This window comes from Sapajus apella, unplaced genomic scaffold (genome assembly GCF_009761245.1).
Source record: "Sapajus apella isolate SASKATOON/1434 unplaced genomic scaffold, GSC_monkey_1.0 scaffold12, whole genome shotgun sequence".
NCBI classification, from domain to species: domain Eukaryota; kingdom Metazoa; phylum Chordata; class Mammalia; order Primates; family Cebidae; genus Sapajus; species Sapajus apella.
This window is the reverse complement of record NW_022436952.1, coordinates 16,888,045-16,912,319: the sequence shown is the minus strand read 5'-3', so window position 1 is coordinate 16,912,319 and position 24,275 is coordinate 16,888,045. Positions and strand designations below refer to the sequence as shown.

The following is a 24,275-nucleotide window of genomic DNA, read 5'->3' as shown; positions in this document are numbered from 1 at the left end:
AGCTGATATGTGAGGCATTCCAGTGCTGTGAAGGTCAGGATGAGACCATTTATAATATATATAAAGTGTTCAGTATGTTAACTCATTAACCCTAAGGGCAACATTGTATTAGTCAGGCTTCTCCAGAGAAAAAGAACCAATAGGATGTGTATATATATTGAGACATTTATGTTTAAGAATTGGCTGACATGATTATATAGGCTGGCAAGTCCAAAAACCCCTCTTCAGTTTTGCCAGCTCCTTCTCCAGTTTCCCCAAAGTCGGTAAAGGGTGGTATCGTCCACTGAGCATGCATTCTCATGAATGGGATCAGTGCCCTTATAAAAAGACCCAAGGGAGCTTGTTTGCTCCTTTGCCCTGTAAAGGCACAGCTAGAAGGTGACATCTATGAGGAAGAGGGCCCTGACTAGACATTGAATCTGCCAGCACCTTGTTCTTGGTCTAAATACTCTCAAGAACTGTGAGAAATAAACAAATAAACATTTGTCATTCATAAGCCACCCAGTTAATGGTATTTTCTTATAGGAGCCTGAATGGACTAAGACACCCAGCATGGAGAAGGGGATATGCCTGGGCCTGGGGCCTTTGGAGGTCGTGAGAAATTCTCCAAGGTGGCTGCATCTCAGGAACTCCCTTAAGTCAAACTCATACACAGGCCCAGCCCCTGGCCCTGGAGCTGGGAAAGATATCAAACCTTTCGTTGCCTGTGCTGGTGTGGATTCTGTAACTCTGAGAGACCATTGGGTGATGCTGGCAGGTTTGACTCTGGGCAGGTAGAGAACAAGGAGGACGAAGGGGCAGTGGGAAAATGGAGTGATCAAGAGTGGTCTACATTGGTCAGGTGTTTGGCCTCCCACCATTCAAACTCTTCTTTTCAGGATGAGCCTCATTGTCTAGCACTGTGTGGGTGCTTCGGCCTCCCAAAGTGCTGGGATTACAGGCCTGAGCCACTGTGCCCAGCCTAATATACAAAAGCTTACTGAATACTTACATTGTGCCAGGGCTTATGGATGTAGCTGTGAACAGGGAAGATGTGGATACTGCAATTTCAGAGCTCATAGCCCAACAGAGAAGACAGGCAATGAATAGAAAAATGGCTCAAAGCATCACTAGTGCTCCGTAATGAAAGCCCATCAGATCCTTCATCCTTTCTCAGCCACATGCCCAGTGTTGGCCTTGGGACATGGCTGCCTGGGGACTCTCCCTCCTTTAGATGCTGCCCTTGGGCCTGTGGCCTGATGCCTGGCCCTGCCCTCTCTGCTGAGTGTGTTATCAGTACCTTCCAGCCTCAGGTGAGCTGTTGAGGGGCACAGTGACTCTCCTGCTCAAGCAGGGACAGTGGCACCCACATCACATAAAGGTGGGGCACTGGAGAGTCATCTAGTAGAGCAGTTAAATGATCTGGACTGCCCGGTTTTGACTCCCAGCAAAGGCTCTTACCAAATGTGGGACTCTGAGCAGATTACTTGACCTGTGTGTGCATCATCTGTAAAGTGGGCTGATAACAGCATCTCCTCCTGGTGTCCCTGTGCAGATTCACTGGGTTTGTGTCTATAGAGCACTGGGGATAGCAAAGGCCTCCTGCTGGTATTATGGATAAAATGCAGCTTGATCAAGTGCATCTTCACTTGGGTGTGTGGTTCTTTCTCCTTCTTCCTTAAACAACTTGGCTCAGTCCTCCTGATAACCCTTGGGGTCTGGAAAGAAAAAGGTAGTAAGATCTTTTGAAGATGCATTTTGCTGAATCTGAGTTTTGGGACTGTCTATTGTTGTATGGTTCAGAAGGTGTTGGTTCCAGGGAACCCACAGTTTGGGGCCTGTGGAATATCACTGTGGTTTTCAGCAATCTAGTCCAGGTGAGTTCCTGGCTGGATGAAGATGGGGAGAGGGTGGGGCTAGGTAGTGACCCCACCCAGGTGTCTGTGTGAAGTGTCCTAATTTTCCATGGGCAGCACAGGGAGGAGCAAATGTGACAAAAATGAGGGAACTCACTTCTTCTTGGAGGGAGGGTTATGTGGAGAGCAGAGGTGTGTGTGTGCTAAAGGAGATGGGTGGGTGGGGCATGAAGGACCTGAAGGACAAGGCCAGCCTGATGGGTGTGTGGCCTGAGGGTTTTTCTGTAAGTACTGGAAAGCCTGCTAGACAAATTCGAAAAGCGCTGTAACACTCCTTTATTTTCTTAATAAACTTCCTTCCACTTTTCTGTCGGCTTGCTCTTGTATATCTTCCTGCGAGAAGCCAGTAATCCATGTGGCCTCCTATGCTGAACCCCAGTTTTGGGACTCATGCTGTGACATAGCCAGAGGCAAAAGTTTCCATGTCCCTTCTGTTCCTCCTTGCATCTGGATGGGATCCGGAGGGCTCTAGGCTTGGCTGCTGTGGCCACCAGATGCGGCTCTATGAGGTCAGCAGGGGTCCTGCCAGCTCCAGATGGACATTCCCTGAGATGCTGTTAGGCCACCTGGACTGGGGCCCCATGTGGCATCCCTGGCATGGACATATAATGCCCAGCAAAGGCATCATCAATGTTCCACTACTCTAGTGCTGGAAGGCAAATCAGATGGCAACTTGTTTGCAGAGAAAGAAACAGACCCAAAGAAGGGTCAAGCAAAGCCAGGACTCAAGGGCTGGTGTTCATACCTCAGATGCTGAGTGGCAGGAGTCCCTTTTTGCTGCCCTTCTCCCAGAGTTCCATAATGAGGTAAGGATGGGTCTCCTTCAGGGCTTGGTAGAGTCGATCTTTGCAGCTCCTGTCCCAGGACTGGCTGAAGCTGAACAGCTTCCGCATCTTGCTTGGCCTGGTGTCCTCGGCCAGCACCCCCTCGTACTGCTCCTGGCTCAGCACATGTCCAAGCAGGTTGTCCAAGACAGGTTCCACTGATGTCACTCGGGCCACCAGCTGCTCTCGATACTGGTCCACGAAGTGCAGCAACCCCAGGGCATCCAGAGGGGAAGGTAAGGCTGGCAATGAACAAAGATGGGCTCTGACCACAGCCTCCACCTCTAATCCCCACATTCCGTGCTTTTCTCTCTCTTTTCTGCATCCCTTGCTTCCTTTTGTCTCCAGAAATGCACCTCTATCTTCCTTCATGTCAGCATCTAGTCCGGCATTCTGCTAGAGTGGGGATTGGAAGTGGGGTTCCTGATGGGGGCACTAGAGGCTCTCAGGTGTGGAGTTCTAGGGCCTCTATGGATAGGACAAGGGGATATGGGGAGGGACCATCCACCGCTCTCCAGAGCCTGACCCCTTGTGAGGTCTGCATTGATGAGTCCCTTCCTTTCTCTCTTCCTTTCCCCCCAGAACCAGACTGCCACTGCCTCCTGTGGTCTCTGAGAGCTGTTACTGACCTTTGGGGGCTGGAGGGACCAGAGTAGTTGCAGGTGTGAGATCTCCTGGAGGAAAACAGAGATGAAGATGCATCTGTAACAGTGCTAAGTTATTAACACACGATACACCTCCAAACTCCCAATCACTTCTGAGATTTTTTTTTTGAGAGAGCCTCGCTCTTCACCTAGGCTGGAGTGCAATGGTGCAATCTCAGCTCACTGCAACCTCTGCTCCCCAAGATTCAAGCGATTCTCCTGCCTCAGCCTCCCAAGTAGCTGGGATTACAGGCATGTGCCACCACGCCTGGCTAATTTTTTGTATTTTCAGTAGAGACGGGATTTCATTATGTTGGCCAGGCTGCTCTTGAACTCCTGAGGTTGTGATCCACCCACCTCAGCCTCCCAAAGTGCTGGGATTACAGGCATGAGCCACTGCACCTGGCTGAGATTCTTTGATTTAGAAGAAGCTACAGACAAATTCTGATAGGATCTGGAGTAAGGGCTGGAAGGGTCCTTAGAGGTTATCTAGGTGAATCCCTTCCTTATGCATATGGGGAGACTGAGGCCCAGAAGTTGTGATCATAGAGTAATAGAGAGAAGGCATCCAAATGAGCAATAGCAATTTCTCCTACAACATCCCAGACTTGGTTTGATCCAGTGTTGGTCTGAACTGTATCCCTGGTGAACTAACCAAACCCCTTGCTAGAACTATTTAGCACCTCCTTGTTCTAGTGGAAATCTACTTCCTTGTTCTTTTTTTTAGCCTTCTAGACTGGCACTGACCAAAGGTGTACGTTCTGGAATTGGATGTCAGAATCTAGAATCAACATCAAGCAATCTTCGGACATGGGAATAACAAATGAATTTTAACAGAAAAAAAGCAGATAACAAAAATGAAGGTCACAGCAGCTCATATGTACAAGGCCTGAGAGTTTGAGCAGGCTCCAAGTTCAGTATGATCTCATGGTGCAGGAGGTGGGTACAGAGGAGGGAGTTCAGGTTGTGATACCAGGAACACCGGATCCATGTGGGTGGAGAAAAGAGGGTGTTTCACATTCTTTCTGCTGCCTGGACAGTCTAGGGGTCAATTCTGACTCATTCCCACACTGGAGCATCTACTGAGAAAGGTGACTGGATGGCAAAGAATTTACAAACTAGCCGGGCACAGTAGCTCATGACTGAAATCCTGGCACTTTGGGAGGCCAAAGTGGGCAGATCACAAGGTCAAGAGTTCAAGACCAGCCTGACCAATATGGTGAAACCCTGTCTCTACTAAAAATAGAAAAAAAAAAAAAAGTTAGCCGGGCGTGGTGGTGCGCACCTGTAGTCCCAGCTACTCAGGAAGCTGAGGCAGGAGAATTGCTTGAACCTGGGAGGCAGAGGTTGCAGTGAGTCGAGATTGTGCCCCTGCACTCCAGTGTGGACAACAGAGGAAGACTGTTGTCTCAAAAAAAATGAATTTACAAATCAAAATGGAAGAGGAATGATGGAAGCAGCTGGAGATGTCTAATTTGTACAACAAGAGTCATCAGGAAGGCTATAACCACAGTCTCCAAGATTCTCAATGGCTTTCTCATGGGGAAGGAAATAGACTTTTTCTGAGTTCCAAGGGACAGAATTAAGACTGATAAGAGGCAGAGATTGGCCTAACATGAGGAAAAAGATAATACTGCTATGATTTGTTGAGGATTACTGCATGAGGCATGCATAGTCATTCCTTTATTTAATCTTTCCAACATTTCTACAAATTAGTCATTATGTTCCTCATTTTACAGAAGAGGGACTCAAATCAATTAAGTAATTTTCCCAAGGTCACCCAGCAAATAAGTGCCAGAGTGGGATTTGAACCCAGGTCTGAAGTTGGGGTAGGCTAGTTCTCCATCGTTGGTTGCACCCAGGCTAGGACTCAGTAACGCCCACCCTCTTTCCACTGCACTGCAAAGCCAGCTTATTGTAGTTCAGAATGGCTTCACCTTTTTTTTCTTTTTTTTCTGAGACGGAGTTTCACTCATGTTACCCAGGCTGGAGTGCAATGGCGCGATCTCGGCTCACCACAACCTCCGCCTCCTGGGTTCAGGCAATTCTCCTGCCTCAGCCTCCTGAGTAGCTGGGATTACAGGCACGCGCCACCATGCCCAGCTAATTTTTTGTACTTTTAGTAGAGATGGGGTTTCACCATGCTGACCAGGATGGTCTCGATCTCTTGACCTCGTGATCCACCCGCCTCGGCCTCCCAAAGTGCTGGGATTACAGGCTTGAGCCACCGCGCCCGGCCGCTTCACCATTTTTTGACAGCTGACTAGGGCTGCTTGTCCTAGAAGGACTGTTTGGGAGTTTGGGTTCTTAGGGTGTTAGTACTAGACTAAGAGTCCATAAGTTTTCTCCATTCCAGAAAATTTATTATTTGATTTCCTCGTCTTCCTTGAAAATACTGAGCGATACAGGGGAGAGTATCTGAAATTGTCAAATCAGCTTAATCCATACAACCATATAAGTATCTAGGTCTTATTCTTTCACCTCACATCCAAGCCATCATGAGAAACTTAGCCAAAAGCTTTGTGGATGTCGACATCTGTTAATTCAAGGGCACTATGAAGACATCATTGCACATGGGAAAGAGCACACATTTTAGAGGGTCAGATGGACTGAAGTTTAAATTCCAGTCATAACAACTGTTATGTAACTTGAGAAAGCCACCTAACTCCTGGGGGCTACTTCTTCTCATCAATAAATTGATAATGCCCACTGACAGACACAAACACACACACACACACACACACACACACACACACACACACACACTCTCTCTCTCTCTCTCTCACTCTCTGTTTCATTGACTTTCTTTCTCCTCCCACCTCTGAGCCCTCTGGACGTGTCCTGGTTTTACCTGGTTTCACCAAGGCCTCCCACACCAAAGTCTCATCTGTCTTGTTTTTCATTTGCAGCCTGATCCCTGATCCCAAGTGGCCAACATAGAACTCGGAGAACAGCTGGGGTTCTCCAGGGCTTCGATAGCAGAGCTCCAGTTCCTGAAGAGGCAAAGAGTTGAGTTGCCACCCTGTTCATCTGGCATGGGAGGCTTTTCCCCACCTGACACCTTCTTGGCCCTGCTTGGCTCCATAGGGACACTCCGGTGATCCCTGTATTGAAATCAATCATCGCCTTCAGACACTGCTCTTTTCCCAATTTTCCACAGAAGGATGAGGACACAACTGGGTACTGCATAGGTGAGTCAGGGCTTGTCCTTAAAAGTAGTGCTCATCATCCTAAGTGAGATCCTCCTTCCTCAACCTACCCCATCTTGAATCCAAACCCTCATTTCTCCAGCCCAAAGCCTATCTACCCCAAAGATCCTAAACTCGACCCACTTTCAATTGACAAACATTTATATCCATCCCCTTTCCTAAATCACACCCAAGACAGAACTCTTGATTCCCCACTGTCTTCCAAATATGCTCCCTTTCCAGTTTCCCCAAACTCAGTAAAGGATAGGCCCATCCCCTGAACATGCAGGCTCCAAACTAGGAATCATTCTTAACTCCTTCCCTACACGGGCAATCCAGGAGGTCCTGTTGGCTCTACCTTCAAAATCAACCTTGAATTCACAAACTTTTCTCCATCTCCCTCGCTACCTTCCTAGTCAAGTGACCTTCAACTATAGCTTGCAGTATTGCAACAGTCTTTTCCTTTTTTTTTTCTTCTCTCTCTCTCCTTTTTTAAAGCGAGATGAGGTTTTTCCATGTTGCCTAGGCTGGACTTGAACTCCTGGGCTCAAGCAATCTCTTGCCTCAGCCTCCTAAGTAGCTGGGACTACAGGTGTGTGCCACCATACCCATCTTATTCTTTCATTTTTCATAGAGATGAGTTCTCCCTACATGGCCCAGGCTGGACTTAAACTCCTGGCCTCAAGCAATTCTCCCACCTTGGCCTCCCAAATGTTGGAATTACAGGTGTGAGTCACTGTACCCAATCACAACAGCCTTTTTTGTTTATTTGTTTTGGAGACAGGGTCTTGGTCTGTGGCCCAAGCTGGAGTGCAGTGGTGTGATCTCAGCTCACTGCAACCTCCGCCTCCTGGGTTCAAGCAATTCTTCTGCCTCAGCCTCCTGAGTAGCTGGGTTTACAGGTGCCTGCCACCATGCCTAGCTAATTTCTGCATTTTTAGTAGAGACTGGGTTTTACCATGTTGGCCAGGCTGGTCTTGAACTCCTGACCTCAGGTGATCTACCCACCTCAGCCTCCCATAGTGCTGGGATTACAGGCGTAAGCCACCATGCCTGGCCTTTTTTCTTTTTTAAGACAGAGTTTCGCTATTGTAGCCCATGCTGCAGTGCAGTGGGGCTCTGCCTCCTGGGCTCAAGCAATTCTCCTGCCTCAGCCTCCTGAGTAGCTGGATAACAGGTGACTGTCACCATGCCCTGCTAATTTTTTGTATTTTAAGTAGAGACGGGGTTTCGCCATGTTAGCCAGGATGGTCTTGACCTCCTGACCTCAGGTGATCCACCCGCCTCAGCCTCCCAAAGTGCTGGGACTACAGGCATGAGCCACCACGCCTGTGTATAACAGCCTTTTGACTTGTCTCTCTCCTTTCACTCTTGCCTGCCTACTTATCCTTCATTCTCACCCAGCAGCCAGAGGCATCTGTATGAAAGCAAACCAGGTCTCATTTTTTTTTTCTTTTTTTTGAACAGTCTTGCTCTGTCACCTAGGCTGGAGTGCAGTGGTGAAATCTCGGCTCACTGCAACCTCTGCCTCCCAGGTTCAAGTGATTCTCCTTCCTCAGCCAACTTAGTAGCTGGCATTACAGGGACATCACTACACTCAGCTAATTTTTGTACTTTTAGTAGAGACAGGATTTCACCATGTTGGCCAGGCTGGTTTTGAATTCCTGACCTCAAGTGATCCTCCCATCTTGGTACCCAAAGTGCTGGGATTACAGGCCTGAGCCATTGTGCTTGGCTATAAATCAGGTCTTGTTTTACCATGTTTACAAGCCACAAGAACTTGCCATTGCACTTAGAACAAAGTCCAAACTGCACACCAGGGCCAACAGGGCAGATGAGGCCTGGGAAGATTCTGCCTCTGATCTGACTCATCTCTTGCTATACTGACCTCTTTTTTGTCATCTGGAGGTGTCAAGCTTGCTCCCAACTCTATGCCTCTCACACATTCCTTCTGCCTGAAATACTCTTCCACAAATCTCTATGTGGCCTGAACCAACAGCCAATCTAAAGAAAATCTTTGTTTCCTTAGATCTTCCTCCAACGTATGCAACCAAGGCCCAAATCCTATAGCAGATGATAACACCCTCTACTGAGACATCTCATGGTTCCCCTAATATGTGTTCTGTCACTGCAATGAGTAATAAACACAGTGTGTTCAACTACAGGTGTGTCCCTGGTGGTCTTGACTGGAGGACATTGACGACCTATAGCCCAAACACTTCCCAGTGACCCCAAGTCAAACCCCATCATCTTCTTATCCTGCATGTGATCCTCCCTTCTCTGAACTTTCTTTCAGTCTTGGAAGCATTCCCACTTTCCCTAAATCACACTCACTTTCTGTTCAACCTCAATTTATCCTGTCCCTGGGAAAGCCCTGAGACCTGCCCCACAGGCATTCCAAGTAGGACTTACGTTCACAGTGAAGAGGCAGACACTGGGCTGCTCACCTCGGGGATTATTTCCAGCTCCTCTGAACCAGACACAGCATAACGAGAGCCCATATAAAGTGGGGTCAGCGGGGGTGGCTTGTGTAGTCGCACAAACTGGAACTTCGTTTCTTCATCATCTACGGCCTACAGAACATAGGGAAAAATGATTAGGGGAGGCTTCTGCCCAGTGAAATGTTGTCTGAATAGGTGGGATGGTGCATCGGTGTATTTGGGTGGACAGAGTGGGGCTCTATCAGCCCTGCCTCCCTCCCCACATGCACTGCTACCGAGACAGCCCGCACTTGCTCTTTGTTATCTTCAGGATGGGAATACGGCTGTTAGAGAAGTTAGAATGGGGAAAGGTTTAGGCATGGAGGCCTCCAATCCTTTGATTCCTGGAGAGGGGCTGCAAGAAACCGTCCAAAGTTCTGGGGGAGACCTCGGGGAGGCAGGAGACCAGTCCATGACTGAGAAGGGATGGACTGTTCACCCACTTCAAGGTTCTCATGTACAAGAGGCCTATCCTTAGTCCCAGTTGAAGATGCTCTAGGGGGCTCTCTGGCTGCATTTTGTGTTTAGCATCAACCCACCATGGCCCAGCCTTTCTGGTTCTTAGTGTCACCTTCCGAATGGAGCCGTCACTTGGGATCAGGTACAGGTGGAAGGTGACTTCCTCAGGATGATGGATGCGGTGGTAGAGCAGCACCATCGAGGTGACGGGAAAGATGCGCAGGGCATTATGGATCACTCTTAGGAGGACTCCCATGGGGGAGAAGCTGGGGTCTTCCAGAACTATGTGATGCAGCTCCACCTTGGCTGGCTTCTCCAGGAGCATCCCCTCCTCTTTAAAGTGGGCTACTTGGAACAGGGATGTATCAATGTGGCCCCCTGTCAAAGAATGGATTCAAGAGGCACAGGTGTATTTTTATTGATATTTTTTTGAGACAGTTTCTTGTCACCAAGGCTGGAGTGCAACGGCATGATCTCGATTCACTATAACCTCTGCTTCCCGGGTTCAAGTGATTCTCCTGCCTTAGCCTTCTAAGTAGCTGGCACTACAGGTGCCTGCCGCCATGCCCAGCTAATTTTTGTAGTTTTAATAGAGATGAGGTTTCACTATGTTGGCCAGGTTGGTCGCGAACTCCCGACCTCAGGTGATCCACCTGCCTCAGCCTCCCAAAGTGCTGGGATTACAGGTGTAAGCTACCACGCCCATTCCAAGAGACACAGATTTAGTGTTGTCACTGAGTCACGATTTGCTGGCACCACAGGATCCCAGGGCTTAGGCTCAGGTACCTTCTTGGGGGAGCCCAGTGCTATGGTCTTGAATATCTGTGTCCCTCTACAATCCATATGTTGAAATTCTAACCCCCAAGGTGATGGTATTAAGAGGTGAAGCTTTTATGGGAGGTGATTAGGTCATGGGGGTGGAATTCTCATGATTGTGATTAGTGCCCTTATAAAAGAGACTCATGGGAGCTTGCTTGCCCCTTCCACCCTGTGAGGACACAGCTAGAAGACTCCATCTATGAGGAAGAGGGCCTTCACCAATACTGAATCTGCAGGTGCCTTGATCTTGGACTTACCAGGCTCCAGATCTGTGAGAAACAAATTTCTGTTATTTATAAGCTACCTAGCTTATGGTATTTCATTACAGCAGCCTGAACAGATTAGAACACCCAGCATGGGGAAGAATATTTCTAGGGCTGGGGTGTTTGGAGGCTGCGGGAGATTCTACCAGTATGTGGGAGCACTGAGGAGCGCTGAGCTTCTAAGAGGGAGCTCAAAGAATACCCTGACCCAAGCTTGTACACAAGCCCAACCCCTGGCCCGGAAGCTGAGAAAGATATCGAACCTTTGGTTGCCTGTGCTGGTATGGATTTGCTATGAGAGACCACTGGGTGATGCTGGCAGGTTTGACTCTAGGCAGGTAAAGAACAAGAAGGAGGAAGGGGCAGTGGGAAAATGGAATGACCAGGAATAGCCTATATTGGTCAGGTGTTTGGCCTCCCACCATTCAAACTCTTACTTTTAGGAAGAGCTTCCTCATCCTAGCACTGTGTGGGTCTTGGCAGGAGGCAAGCTGAGCCTCCCACTCAGGAAGCTGCTACTCCTTGGCAGTAATGGCACAGGTGTTTGGCTATAACTCGACTAAGTGGCTGTCCCTAACTGGGACCTCAAGTCTACAGGGGTGAAACATAGATGAAGATATAGTAATAGATTGCTTCTATTTATTTTTCAGCTAACCAGTGTGCAGGCAGCAAGAATTTCTGGAAGGGGCCCTGACTGGCCCCAGGGATTGGTTTCCTGGCTGGGCATGAGCATGGCCAGCTAAAAGCGGCCTCTGTGCATTCTGCCTCTTGTTCTGTGGCAGGGGTGTCCAGTCTTTTGGCTTCCCTGGGCCACATTGGAAGAAGAAGATTGTCTTGGACCACACACATAAAATACACTAATACTAATGATAGCTGATAAGCTTTAAAATATTTGCAAGAAAGTCTCATAATGTTTTAAGAAAGTTTACAAATTCACGTTGGGCTGCATTAAAAGCCATCCTGGGCTGCATGTGGCCCACAAGCTGCAAGTTGTACAAGCTTGGTATACAGAATCCAAAGGAAGTAAGTACTATCTGGCCACAAGCTGAGGCTCAGAATTTGGTCTAGGAAAGGCTGGTAGGACATGGGCTTTGGCAGGACTGGGGAGGGGTAGGGGTGTAGCTCTTAGCCTGGGATAAATCGGGCTTGGGATAGACTCACAACTCTGGAAGAGGGTCTTCACCTCTCTTGGCTTCAGTTTTCTCACTGGTACACCAAGGGAAAACTAGTGCCTAATATCCTGGCTCATTATGAAAATAGAGATGATATTAATATATATCGAACTACCTTGCATGGCACCTGGCACAGGGTGCTTAGTTATTGTTCACAGTTATTAGCCAAGTTCCAGGAGTCTTCAAAAGACAGTGCCACAAGCTCAGTGAATTCATTCCTATTCTGATTTGGCTGTCAGCCCAGCAGGCTTAAGCTAGATGCCTGTAATTCCTTGGACAAATTTCATTTCCCAGACCCACGTGATGGACGTAGGATACTGACCAGGGCATGGTTTAGGAGTCCTCACAATGGAGAGGACCAGGTCATCCACCTCTGAGAGCAGGGACTGAGGGGGTGCCTGAAGCAGGAGCTGAAGGCAGACTTTGTCCCCTTGGGTCCCGGTGGTATATTCTGGCTGCAGACCTTAGCTGCATGAGGTTTCTCCTGGAAGACCCTGGTTAGAGCAGGGAGTGGTGGTGCAGCCCTGAGCATGCCAGGCTGAGGCATGACAAATTCTTTTGCTGCCGGTCATGGGCACAGCTACAACAGAGGTGAGCCCACTGACTCCATTGGGCAAGTCCCTCTCTTTTTGACAGAGTACCTGGAGAGCCCTGGTCACAGTCTCACTTGTGGAAGAGGCAGGCCGGTTGTGGTAGTGGCTGTTTATTACTCTGTATGTATATTGCTAGGTGTATTGTAATATTACAACAAGTAACTTGTCCCAGCTTCTTGTTTCAGCCATCAGTTTCCTCTCCTCAATCTCTTCCTTTCTAAATGGACCTCTAGAGTCCCAGAGCTGTCTTGCACCTCATCTCTCTACTCTGTTTTACTCTGGAACCTTCCCTAGAGAATGACCATATGACCCTGACTGTTAAACCAGGTGATCTAGGGCTCCTGAGGCCCCCAGGAGTCTATTCCCCTGCCCCATGCTCTCCTCCTGGTGTGCGGCTTGAATTGGTTACTGAGCTTTTGTGGCCTCAGCAAACAAGACTTTCCTGGTCCAGGGTACTGAGCAGTTCTTTGCTTTTTATTTTTCTCTTTTCATTTTTCTTTTTCTACTAGCTTCTAAATAATTTTTCTTATATATATGCCTTGATTGATTACCTTAGTATGTGTATATGTAAAGTTAATACCTTTACTTTGAGGTGATACTAAAAATATACTGAACTACTGGGATGATACTATAAATTAACATATCAACTAACAGTTAAATGAAAAACTAAAAATAAAACCCCATTTACCTCTATTCCTGGGAAGTAAAGAAATTAAGAAAAGAAAAAATATTAAAAACCCATTTAATATCTAGCTAAACTACACAAATCATAAAGTCCTTATAACTAATGTAAGCTGTAACATAAATTGTTTATCAAATCATTTTATCAGCAATTAAATGAAACTTCTATCAAAATCATGATTTGACATGGGGACATATCAGATTCTTCTAACTTTCTCACTAAATTGATAGACATTGGCCAGGCATGGTGGCTCACACCTGTAATTCCAGCACTTTGGCAGGCCAAGGTGGGTAGATCACCTGAGGTCAGGAGTCAGAGACCAGCCTGGCCAACATGGTGAAATCCCATCTCTACTAAAAATACAAAAATTAGGCCGGTGTGGTGGTGCGCACCTGCAATCTTAGCTACTTGGGAGGCTGAGACAGGAGAGTCACTTGAATCCAGGAGGTGGAATTTGCAGTGAGCCGAGATAGTGTCACTGCACTCCAGCCTGGGTGACAGAGCAAGACTCCATCTAACTAAGTAAATAAAATAAATAAAAAATTAATAAACATTAGGTTCCAGGTGTCCAGCATTGGTTGGGTTTCATCTGATACGAGCTTGACCCACGTGGCCTGGTGTGGAGCTTGTGTGCAGCCCCTGCTAACCCTGCCGTGGATGTCCCTGTCCTGCTGCCTGGTAGGCTCGGCCCCTCCTGCCTCTATATGGGGCAGGTTAGGAGCAATGCTGCCTCAGGCATCCCATCCATTCTGCACCAGACCCAGGCCCCATTTCCAGCCTGTGGTCAACACCAGATGTTGTTGTTAGGTCTCAAGAAGTGAGTGGTCTCAAGAAGTGGAGACTGTCTCTTTACTGCTCCGTCCAGAAGTATTTTAGTAGTTTAAACTGGGCAGCAGTACTGGTGTATCTCTCTATAGGCCAGCCCTGCCTTGCCCTCCTTCTGAAATATACCAAGACCTTAGAATCCTTTAGCACTCTTATTTGCTATTAGTGTTGGTATTTACCTAGTTGTTTCTCTCTTTTAAATCCCCACGAGTCCTTCATATTGTTGCTTTATCCAGTCAATATTTTGTTAGATTTACCCATATGTCTCAGTATCTTTTTATTCCTTTTTCTTTTTAAAATTTTTACATATGACAGCAAATAAATATCTTAGTATCTTTGCTTATCATTCTATCTTGCACTCAGACCTTGCATATGGGATCATTTTCTTTTGCCTGAAGTGCATCTTTATTATTGCTTCTATTTATTTTTCACCTAACCAGTGTGCTAATCTTTTTTTTTTTTGAGATGGAGTTTTGTTCTTGTTGCCCATGCTGGAGTGCAATGGAGCGATCTCAGCTCACCGCAACCTCCGCCTCCTGGGTTACAGCTATTCTCCTGCTTCAGCCTCCCGAGTAGCTGGGATTACAGGCATGCACCACCACGACTGGCTAATTTTGTATTTTTAGTAGAGATGGGGTTTCTCCATGTTGGTCAGGCTGGTCTCGAACTCCTGACCTCCAGTGATCTGCCCACCTTGGCCTCCCAAAGTCTGGGATTACAGGCATGAGCCACTGTGCCTGGCTGCCTGAAATGTATTTTTCAGAATTTTCTTCAGTAAGCATTTGTTTGCAGAAAGGATTCTTGGCTTTAGTGGTTTCAGTTCTCTGTGAACTTTAAAAAAAAAATTGGTATCTTTTTTGAGACAGGGTCTCACTCTGTCTCCCAGGCTGGAGTGCAGTGGTGCAATCACAGATCACCGCAGCCTCGATCTCCTAGGCTCAAGCAATTCTCCTACTTTAGCCTCCATGTAGCTGGGACCACAGGCATGTTCCACCATTCCTGGCTATTTAAAAAATTTTTTTGTAGAGATGAGGTTTCACCGTTTTGCACAGGCTGGTCTTGAACTCCTGGCTCAAGTGAGTTCACTTCCCACCTCTGCCTCCTAAAGTGCTAGGATCACAAGTGTGAGTCACTGAGCTGGCCTTGTTTACAATTTTTGATTGACGGTTTTTAGTACATTGAAGAAATCATTCCATTGTCTTCTGTCTTCCATTGTTGCAGTTCAAAAATCAGTCATCAGCCTGACTGTGGCACCTTTCTAGATAATCTATCTTTCTTTCTGGCTGCTGTTGACTTTCCCTCATACTTTGTTATTCTGTAATTTCACAATAATGAGACTAATGCTGATTTTTTATCTCCCTTCTCTCTCTCTCTTTCTTTCATTGCATGTTTTGGGATTTCTCATCTTGAGGTCTCGTATGTCTCAATACTTCTAGAAATGTATTTGCAATTGTTTTGTTGAATATTCCCTTTTTCCCCTTCTATCATATCTTTCTGGAATTTGACTTAGATATATATTAGGACTTATCATGGTATCCTACAAGTTACTTAATTGTTTTCCTGTTTTTTTTCATTGTTTTGGTCAATTTAGTTTCCAACTTTGATATGTCATTTTTAATGGTTCATTATTTTTGCTGATAATTTTAAGGTTACTTATTTTTTTTGGTCATATTATATACACTTATGTTCTGTTTCTGATAATTTCAACATCTGAAGAATTTAAGGAACTGATTCTGGTATCTAGTTTCTGCTGGTTCTTACTTCTGGTGCCTTGTTTCTCCTTTGTGAGATTTTTGACTGTTAGCTGATATTTCTTGGAACTCTATCTGTGGGAAGTCTTTGGAGGTGACAGAGGTCAGGATACTTTGTGATTACGATGTTCTGTTGGGAAGCCCCTCTTTCATGGCTTCGGCTCTCAGATGGAGTCTGATGACACTGTTTCTTCTCCCTGCCTGTAGGAGTAGTGATGGCTTCCTATTGTGCTAGTGCCCCAACATTTCTTGTTAGTTCACTTAGCTTTACTTTGTGAATGGTCTGGTCTTTGAAAAGCTTCTTCAAAAATCCCAAGTGAGCATATCATCTCTTTTCTGCTGGGACCCTGAATGATATGATCTATATAAATGACACTTAATAAAAACTTTCAAGTAAGATTAGGCAGACATATTTATGAGGCTGGGAAATGTGTTTCAAAAAGATATGTCCAGAGAAGACTGGAATGCAGGAAAATCTTAGTTCTCATCTCCTTAACCCTCCCTCAGTTCCTCTAAGGAAGCCACAACACCCTTTCCCAGGATATCATTGTCCTATACTCCCTTTCAGACTCATAATTACTACCACCTTCCTCTCCATCCTTCCCTCTTGTTTACCTTGGAGAGCCACAAAGTGAGGGAGGTGCACAGCTTTGATGGCTCCAGGCTCAGCCTTGATGTCCAACAGAGGCCCTGCCACCATCCAGCTGTGCTGTTGGTTGATTTCGCCCAGGAGCTTATCCCACACACACAACTCAATTTCAGTGGTAACGGCTTCTCTCACCACAAAGCAGAGACCCATGTTGGGCCAGTGGTAGGTGCCAGCCATAGGGAAGTGAACTCTGGGAAGAAGAGAGAGAGGCAGTCCCTTATTGAACAAATTCACTGAGCACCAGCTGGATGCCAGACCCCATGCGCATACGGTACAGTGGCTTCAAGCCCAGACTTCATTTAGAATTCAGATGGACTTGCATTTTGTCCTGGCTCTTCTGTTCTTGAATGTGGATCCTGGAACAAGTCATTTAACTTTCTTGTTGTTGGTTTCCTCATCTGTAAGTAGGAATAATCATAGCTCCCATCTCTTAGTTGTGAGAATAAGTGACCTAACATGCTCACAGCTTAGTACACACCTGGGAGCAGTTAACTGTTTCTTTTATGTTGATGATGGCAATGATAGTGAAATAATAAGTGTTCGTATATGTAAAGGGTCTATTTACCAATAATCAATAACAATATATGTGCTAAGATATGTATGTATGTATCTATGTATCTTTTATCTGTCTAATCATGTATGTATGTATGTATGTATGTATGCATGTATCTACATCCAGAGAAGAGTGGAATGCAGGAAAATATCTATATTTGGAAATATGGTCTCACTCTGTTGCCCAGGCTGGAGTGCAGTGGCCTGATCTCAGCTCACTGCAGCCTTGAACTCCCCGGCTTGGGCAATTCTCCCACCTCAGTTTCCTGAGTAGCTGGGACTACAGGCACACGCCACCACGCTCAGCTAATTTTTTCGGTAATTTTTGTAGACACAGGGTTTCACCATGTTGCCCAGGCTGGCCTTGAACTCCTGGACTCAAGTGATTCTCCTGTCTTGGTCTCATAAACTGCTGGGATTATAGGCATGAGACACCATGCCTGGCCATATGTGCTAATATTAATGCTAAACTCTTAGAACGGAAAACAACACTTTACAGAGATCAGAAGTGATTTTCCCAAGGCTCCCCATGTGGGTTAATAGTGGGTCCCAGGATGCCCCAGCTTCTGTAGGTGTGAGTTGGGAGTGATGCTGTCTTCTGGCTGAGATGATGTCTGTGGCAGTGTTTCGTGAGCGGTAAAACGTTATATAAGAGATCATGAGTATGACTACAGACAATTATTACTAATGCAACTTATAAGCCCTGGGAGGGCAGGGCTGCTATATTAATCTCAGGGTTCCCAGCTATTAGTACAATTCTTAGTTCACTGGTGGCTGTTAATAAAACAGGAGCACACAGATTAAAAGAGAGTTAAGTGAGATTTAAGAAACATAACAAACAAAATAAAATGAGTGGACCTTGTTTGGATCCTGATAAGAACACACCAACTGGCTGGGCACAGTGGCTCATGACTGTAATCCCAGCACTTTGGGAGGCCTAGGTGAGTGGAATGGATCACAAGAGGTCACGAGTTTGAGACCAGCCTGTCCAATATGGTGAAACCCGATCTCTACTAAAAATACAAAAATTAACCGGGCGTGGTGGCATACAAGTGTAGTCCCAGCTACTCTGGAGGCTGAGGCAGGAGAATCGCTTGAACCAGGAGGTGGAGGTTGCAGTGATCCGTGATTGTGCCACTGCACTCTAGCCTGGACAACAGAGTGAGACTCTGTCTCAAAAAAAAAAAAAAAAAATAAATAAAATAAAAGAACACATCAACTCCAAGAATACGTTTTAGCCAATTGAGCAATTTGAATATGGATTGGGGATTAGATGAAATGAAAGACTTATTGTCAGCTTTGTTAGATATGATATTGGTATTGTAGTTATGTTATGGAAGAAAAGGTTTTAATTTTTGTTTTTTTGAGATGCATAATGAAATATTTAAGGGTAAAATCATTTGACGTCTTGGATTTAAAATACTGTAACAATAACAAAGCGGGGAAAGTGAACAGCTGAAACAAATTTGGTAAAACAGTGCCTAAAGCTGGGTAATGGGTACATGGAAGCTCCTTGTACTCTCTATTTTTGTGTATATTTGAAAACTTAAAGTTTCATAAGAAAACATCTTTTGCATCATGAAAAGCACATATCCAGTGTCTCAGTCCTGTCCCTGCCTGTTGTCTTGGCAAGGGTAGGGGACCCAATGGCCAGTGTGAATTGGGGGGCACTGACTGTGGGGACCGAGGATGGGCAGTGGGGTGGGAGAGGCCAGCCTGGGACCAGCAGAGCCCTCACTCACCGGTACAGGCTCCTTTCTCTGTCAACTACCTCAGTAGCCACAGGCCCTGTGGGGCCCCAGAAGTCATCATCAGTCCCCAAAGGCTTCGTATGCAGGTCCTCCTGAGAGGCAGGAGAAGGCAGACAGGCGAGTTCCTGCTGTGCTATCCTTGGGACGCTTCCCTCTGAAACAGCAAGGCAGTGGTCAGCTCCACATTCTTTCACCTGGCCTCCCCCAGCCCCTATGGCTGCACTGTAAGGGGCATTAATAAGGCTAGCCTGCCTGGACCATGGCAGAGAGTATGTCTGCAGCTTCTGCTCCTGCTCCCTGGCTGCCTGCCTACTGTCTGGGTAGGCCCACTCCACTGCCTCCAGCCCAGCCTCTGCCCATCTCCCCTTCTACACTGGAACAGAAGGGGCACTCTTCCCAGTATGTCCAGTTGGGCAGGTTGAGAGAAGAACATGTTTCAAAAGATGAAGGGGGCCAGGTACCGTGGCTCTTGCTCGTCATCCCAGCACTGTGAAAGGCCTTGGCAGGAGGATTGCTCCAGTCCAAGGGTTTGAGATCAGCCTGAGCAACATAGGAAGACTCCGTCTCTACAGAAAAAAGAAAAATATCAGCCAGGCATGGTGGTGTGCATCTGCAGTCCCAGTTCTACTCAGGAGGCTGAGGTGGGAGGATTGTTTGAGCTCGGGAGGTTGAGGCTGCAGTGAACTATGAACATGCCACTGCATTCCAGCCTAAGTGGTAAAATGAGACCCTGTTTTTTTTTTTCTTTCTTTCTTTTTTTTTTTTTTTTAAAGATGGCAGGGAAAAGATGGTGATGTGGTTCCCAGGCCTTGGCAGCCAAGAATGGGAGGCTGGATCCTTGTTCAGGGTTTGATACATGCCATAGATTTTCTGGAGAAAGGCAGCACCAGCCCCTGAGCCTAGGAGAGAGGGAAGCAGAAATCCAGCCAGTTCTTAGGAGTGCGAGCTCTCTCACAGAGGTAGGGAACCTGCCCTGTCCCACATTAGGGGCAGAGGGATGGAGGGAATGACCTCCCAGAGCTGGCCTCCCCCAAGCCATCATGATGCTCCCAGCTTCACCCCTTCTAACTACCTGATCTGAGTCTCTGCCGCTTGAGTGAGGATGTGCTGTTACTCATCTCTCCTGTATCCAGGCCCTCATTAGGGATCATCACACTTGGTTTCCTGGAGAAAGAATTGTTCGTTCTCCTAAAGATCTTGGAGACAGTGAGGGCTGTCTACATGACATCCCCACTTAAAATTCAACTCATCCTCAGGCTGAGTGCAGTGGCCCACGTCTGTAATCTTAGCACTTTGGGAGGTCGAGATAGGTGGATGGCCTGAGCTCAGTAGTTCGAGACCAGCCTGGGTAACATAATGAGACCTCCCACCTCCTATCTGCCAAAAATACAAAAATTAGCTGGGCATGGTGGCATGCACCTGTAATCCCAGCTATTTGGCAGGCTGAAGTGGGAGGATCATTTGAGCCCAGGAGGCAGAGGTTGCAGTGAGCTGAGAAGTATGCCCCTTCACTCCAGTATAGACGACACAGCCAGACGCTGTCTTAAAAACAAAAAAATAAGCCTGGCCAACATGGCGAAAACCCCTTTCTACTAAAAATACAAAAAATTACTGGGCTTGGTGGCACACATCTGTAATTCCAGCTACTGGCTCAGATCGCGCCACTGTACTCCAGCCTGGGTGACAGAACTAGACCATATCTCAAAAAGAAAAAAAAAGATTAAAAACAAACAAAACTTTATCTGAGTTTGATATCATGAGTGTGACTACAGACAATTATTACTAATGCAACTATATCCCTGGGAGGGCAGGGCTGCCACGTTCATCTCAGGGTTCCCAGCTACTAGCACAGTCCTTAGCTCACTGGTGGCTGTTAATAAAACAGGAGCACACAGATTAAAAGAGAGTTAAGTGAGATTTAAGAAACATAACAAACAAAATAAAATGAGTGGACCTTGTTTGGATCCTGATAAGAACAAACCAACTGGCCGGGCATGGTGGCTCACGCTTGTAATCCCAGCACTTTGGGAGGCCTAGGTGAGTGGATCACCTGAGGTCAGGAGTTCAAGACCAGCCTGTCCAATATGGTGAAATCCTGTCTCTACTAAAAATACAAAAATTAGCTGGGTGTGGTGGTATACAAGTTTAGTTCCAGCTACTCTGGAGGCTGAGGCAGGAGAATCGCTTGAACCCAGGAGGCGAAGATTGCAGTGAGCTGAGATTTTGCCACTGCACTCTAGCCTGGATGACAGAGTGAGACTCGGTCTCAAACAAACAAACAAAAAAGAACACGCCAACTCCAAAAACATGTTTTAGACAATTGAGCAATTTGAATACGGATTGGGGATTAGATGAAATGAAAGACTTATTGTCAGCTTTGTTAGATATGATATTGGTATTGTAGTTATGTTATGGAAGAAAAGGTTTTAATTTTTGTTTTTTGAGATGCATAATGAAATATTTCAGGGTAAAATCACCTGACGTCTTGGATTTAAAATACTGTAACAATAACAAAGGGGGGAAAGTGAACAGCTGAAACAAATTTGGTAAAACAGTGCCTAAAGCTGGGTAATGGGTACATGGAAGCTCCCTGTACTCTCTATTTTTGTGTATGTTTGAAAACTTAAAGTTTCATAAGAAAACATCTTTTGCATCATGAAAAGCACATATCCAGTGTCTCAGTCCTGTCCCTGCCTGTTGTCTTGGCAAGGGTGACCCAATGGCCAGTGTGAATTGGGGGGCACTGACTGTGGGGACCGAGGATGGGCAGTGGGGTGGGAGAGGCCAGCCTGGGACCAGCAGAGCCCTCACTCACCGGTACAGGCTCCTTTCTTTGTCAACTACCTCAGTAGCCACAGGCCCTGTGGGGCCCCAGAAGTCATCATCAGTCCCCAAAGGCTTCGTATGCAGGTCCTCCTGAGAGGCAGGAGAAGGCAGGCAAGCAAATTCCCACTGTGCTACTACTGGGGCACAGCAGCTAGATGGGTGGATGGCTTGAGCTCAGGAGTTCAAGGCCAGCCTGAGTTAACATAGTGAGACCTCCTCACCTCATTGTTGCCAAAAATACGAAAGCTAGCTGGGCATGGTGGCATCATGCACCTGAATTCCCAGGTACTTGGAAGGCTGAAGTGGGAGGATCACTTGAGCCCAGGAGGCAGAGGTTTCAGTGAGCTGAGGTTGTGCCACTGCACTCCAGTCTGGGCAATACAGCCATATGGTGTCACCAAACCAAACAAAATCAAACCAAACCTCATCTGAATTTGAACTCAATTTTGTGCTTCTTTTGTGGTCCCTGTCTCTGTGAGTGGCCTTGATCCACTCATGCATCCAGGAGAGCTGGGGCAGCATCCCAACTCTTGCTTCACCAACCCTAAGAGCCGATCACCTTGACAACACCTCCTAACTAGCTCTTCTTTCTATTCTCTTCTCTGCACTTCCATGACCTCCACCCGAGTCCCAGGCCCTGGCCTCTGTGGCCTGTATCACTGCAGCATCCTCTGAAAGGTTTCCCTCCTTCTGCTCAGGTCCCTCTGCTGCCCATTTTCTGCATAGCAGCAGATCTTAAAACAGGAACCTGACCCATCACTTGGCTGCCGCAGCCCTGTAGTGTCTCTACATTACTTCTAGGGGAAAACGGAAAGTTTTAAACACAGTCCAAAAGGGCTTGCTGGGGCCTCTGTCACCCTCCAGTGTCACCTGGTACATGTTCTTCCTGCTCACTGACCTCTAGTCCAGTGGTTCTCAAACTCAGTGTGCTTAACAATCATCTGGAAGGCTGGTTAGGACACAGATTCAGCCGGGCACAGTGGCTCACGCCTGTAATCCTAGCACTTTGGGAGGCCGAGGTGGGTGGATCAAAAGGTCAGGAGTTTGAGACCAGCCTGGCCAATACGATAAAACCCTGTCTTTACTAAAAATACAAAAATTAGCCAGGCATGGTGTTATGTGCCTGTAATCCCAGCTACTCAGTTGGCTGAGGCAGAATAATCACTTGAACTGGAGAGGTCTCAGAGGTTGCAGTCAGCCAAGATCATGCATTGCACTCCAGCCTGGGTGACAGAGCAAGACTCTGTCTCAAAGAAAGAAAAAGAAAGAAAAAAAAAAAAGAAAAAAAGATTCCTGGGCCCCACCCCAGAGATTTTGATTCAGCAGGTCTGGAGTGGGGCCTGAGAATTTTCATTTCTAGCAAGCTCCTGGTAAAGGTGATATTGATGCTGCTGGTCCACGGATCACACTTTGAGTAGCGGCTCCTGATGCCTGGCCTCCCACTCCTCATGGAGGCTAAACTCTTTTCTCTCTCAGAGCCTCTACTTCTGCCTGGAATCCACCCCTTCTTGGGCCCAACCAACCCATCCTATCTTTCAGAGCTCAGCTCAGCTCCTCTTGTCCAGGTCAAATAGGCCCATCGGTGTACTCACACTGACCCCAGGTGTAATTGCAGACACTCGTGGGATAACCTGTGCATGTCTCCCTGTTGGACTAAGCTCCTGGAGGTTGAGCCGTATCTTTCTTGTTCATTGTGACCTCAGATCCCAAAATAGTGCCCGACACACAGTGGGTCTGCAGGGAATGTTTGTTTAATGAATGAATGGCTCCTCTTAAGCCTAGGAGCTCTTTTCCTTCCATTTCAGGTGAGATACAGCAGCCAGGAACCTGGGGACAGATATGCTTCGTGGTCAGGTGGAAATGCACCCAACTGGGAGAACACAGGGGCTGCAGCTGATTCCTCAGGGAGTGAAAGATGGACTTTCTCGTCCCTGGGCTTCCCCTCAAGTGAGGGGTGGGTGTGGTGCTGGTGGTGAGGGTGGTGGATGACAGTGATGGCGAGGGTGGTATTTTTCCCAAGGCACAGGCTCTTTCTGTCTTTGTCTCCCTCTTGTGATCATTGCTTTCATTGTTCCAAACCTTCTCTGTTCTTCACCAAAGGATTCCTGAACAAGAGGCCACTTGGCATCAAGCTGTGCCGTGTCAAGGGGATTCGCTGGTTCACTGGCTTTTTCTTTTCTTTTCCTTTTTTTTTTTTTTTTTTTTTTTTTGAGATGCAGTCTTGGTCTGTTGCCAAGGCTGGAGTGCAGTGGCACGATCTTGGCTCACTGCAGCCTCTGCCTTCCTGGTTCAAGTGATTCTCATGTCTCAGCCTCCCCAGTAGCTGGCACTACAGGAACCTGTCACCACACCCAGCTAGTTTTTTAGCCCACTTACTTTTTCAAGTTCTCACCTTGTCTGCCTATGGAAGAGTTTAAGCTAGGGGCGGGGGGCTGATTCTATTTGTACTGACAAGGGCACCTTACTCTGGCTGCTGTGGTTTCTTGGTTTCTTCCTGGCTGTGTTTATTTCTCACCCCAAGACTCTTTCCCTGTCTCCTGATCAGCCCTGGGCCTGGATCAGCCAGAGGGAGTTTTGGCGCTCCTCCTTACCGTCTCATGCGAAAGAACTGGATCCGAGGCTTCTCCTGCACTAGGGCCTTCTGCTCCTGCCTAGTTTCATTGCTCAGAGTTTGTTGGAAATGCCTGAAAGCATAAAGGTGGCTGGGTCCTCCTGGGAACCCCCACGTGGTTCAGAGGTCCTCAGGACCCAGAATCCGGGAAACTGCCACCTTCTGAAGGAGTGGCTGCAGGGTGGGTTCCCTGGGAACTGGGCTCAGAGGAGGAGGGTATAGTGAGAATATTCATTTGGGTGTGTCTTGGGTCAACACCAGGGCAAGAGAAGGGAGGCAATCAGGGAGACG

The 24,275-nt window shown here is 47.1% G+C and overlaps 1 protein-coding gene, 1 long non-coding RNA gene and 1 other non-coding gene across 4 annotated transcripts in view; 1 reads left to right on the top strand and 2 right to left on the bottom strand.

The window, feature by feature from the left end:
- Positions 1 to 2,107: 2,107 nt before the first annotated feature.
- Positions 2,108 to 2,169, bottom strand: LOC116553553. The gene has a single exon (XR_004269797.1). It is a non-coding gene; the product is annotated as a U7 small nuclear RNA (small nuclear RNA).
- Positions 2,144 to 24,275, bottom strand: part of NLRP1 (NLR family pyrin domain containing 1) — a 60,168-nt gene continuing 38,036 nt past the window's right edge. Inside the window, exons 8-17 of the mRNA XM_032280157.1 lie at positions 23,965 to 24,057; positions 19,620 to 19,711; positions 19,021 to 19,113; positions 18,539 to 18,701; positions 16,211 to 16,434; positions 9,603 to 9,868; positions 8,999 to 9,124; positions 6,215 to 6,356; positions 3,349 to 3,393; positions 2,144 to 2,961 (exon numbers count right to left, since the gene is read on the bottom strand). Of these exons, the coding sequence (XP_032136048.1) occupies positions 2,642 to 2,961; positions 3,349 to 3,393; positions 6,215 to 6,356; positions 8,999 to 9,124; positions 9,603 to 9,868; positions 16,211 to 16,434; positions 18,539 to 18,701; positions 19,021 to 19,113; positions 19,620 to 19,711; positions 23,965 to 24,057 (1,564 nt within the window). The 3' untranslated portion in view covers positions 2,144 to 2,641. The remainder of the gene's footprint in view (positions 2,962 to 3,348; positions 3,394 to 6,214; positions 6,357 to 8,998; positions 9,125 to 9,602; positions 9,869 to 16,210; positions 16,435 to 18,538; positions 18,702 to 19,020; positions 19,114 to 19,619; positions 19,712 to 23,964; positions 24,058 to 24,275) is intronic.
- The window catches only part of LOC116553060, a 113,117-nt gene continuing 95,010 nt past the window's right edge, over positions 6,169 to 24,275 (top strand). The window contains exon 1 of one of the 2 annotated variants that reach the window (XR_004269617.1): positions 6,169 to 6,554. This is a non-coding gene — a long non-coding RNA (uncharacterized LOC116553060). The remainder of the gene's footprint in view (positions 6,555 to 24,275) is intronic. The other variant, XR_004269616.1, reaches the window with a different exon arrangement.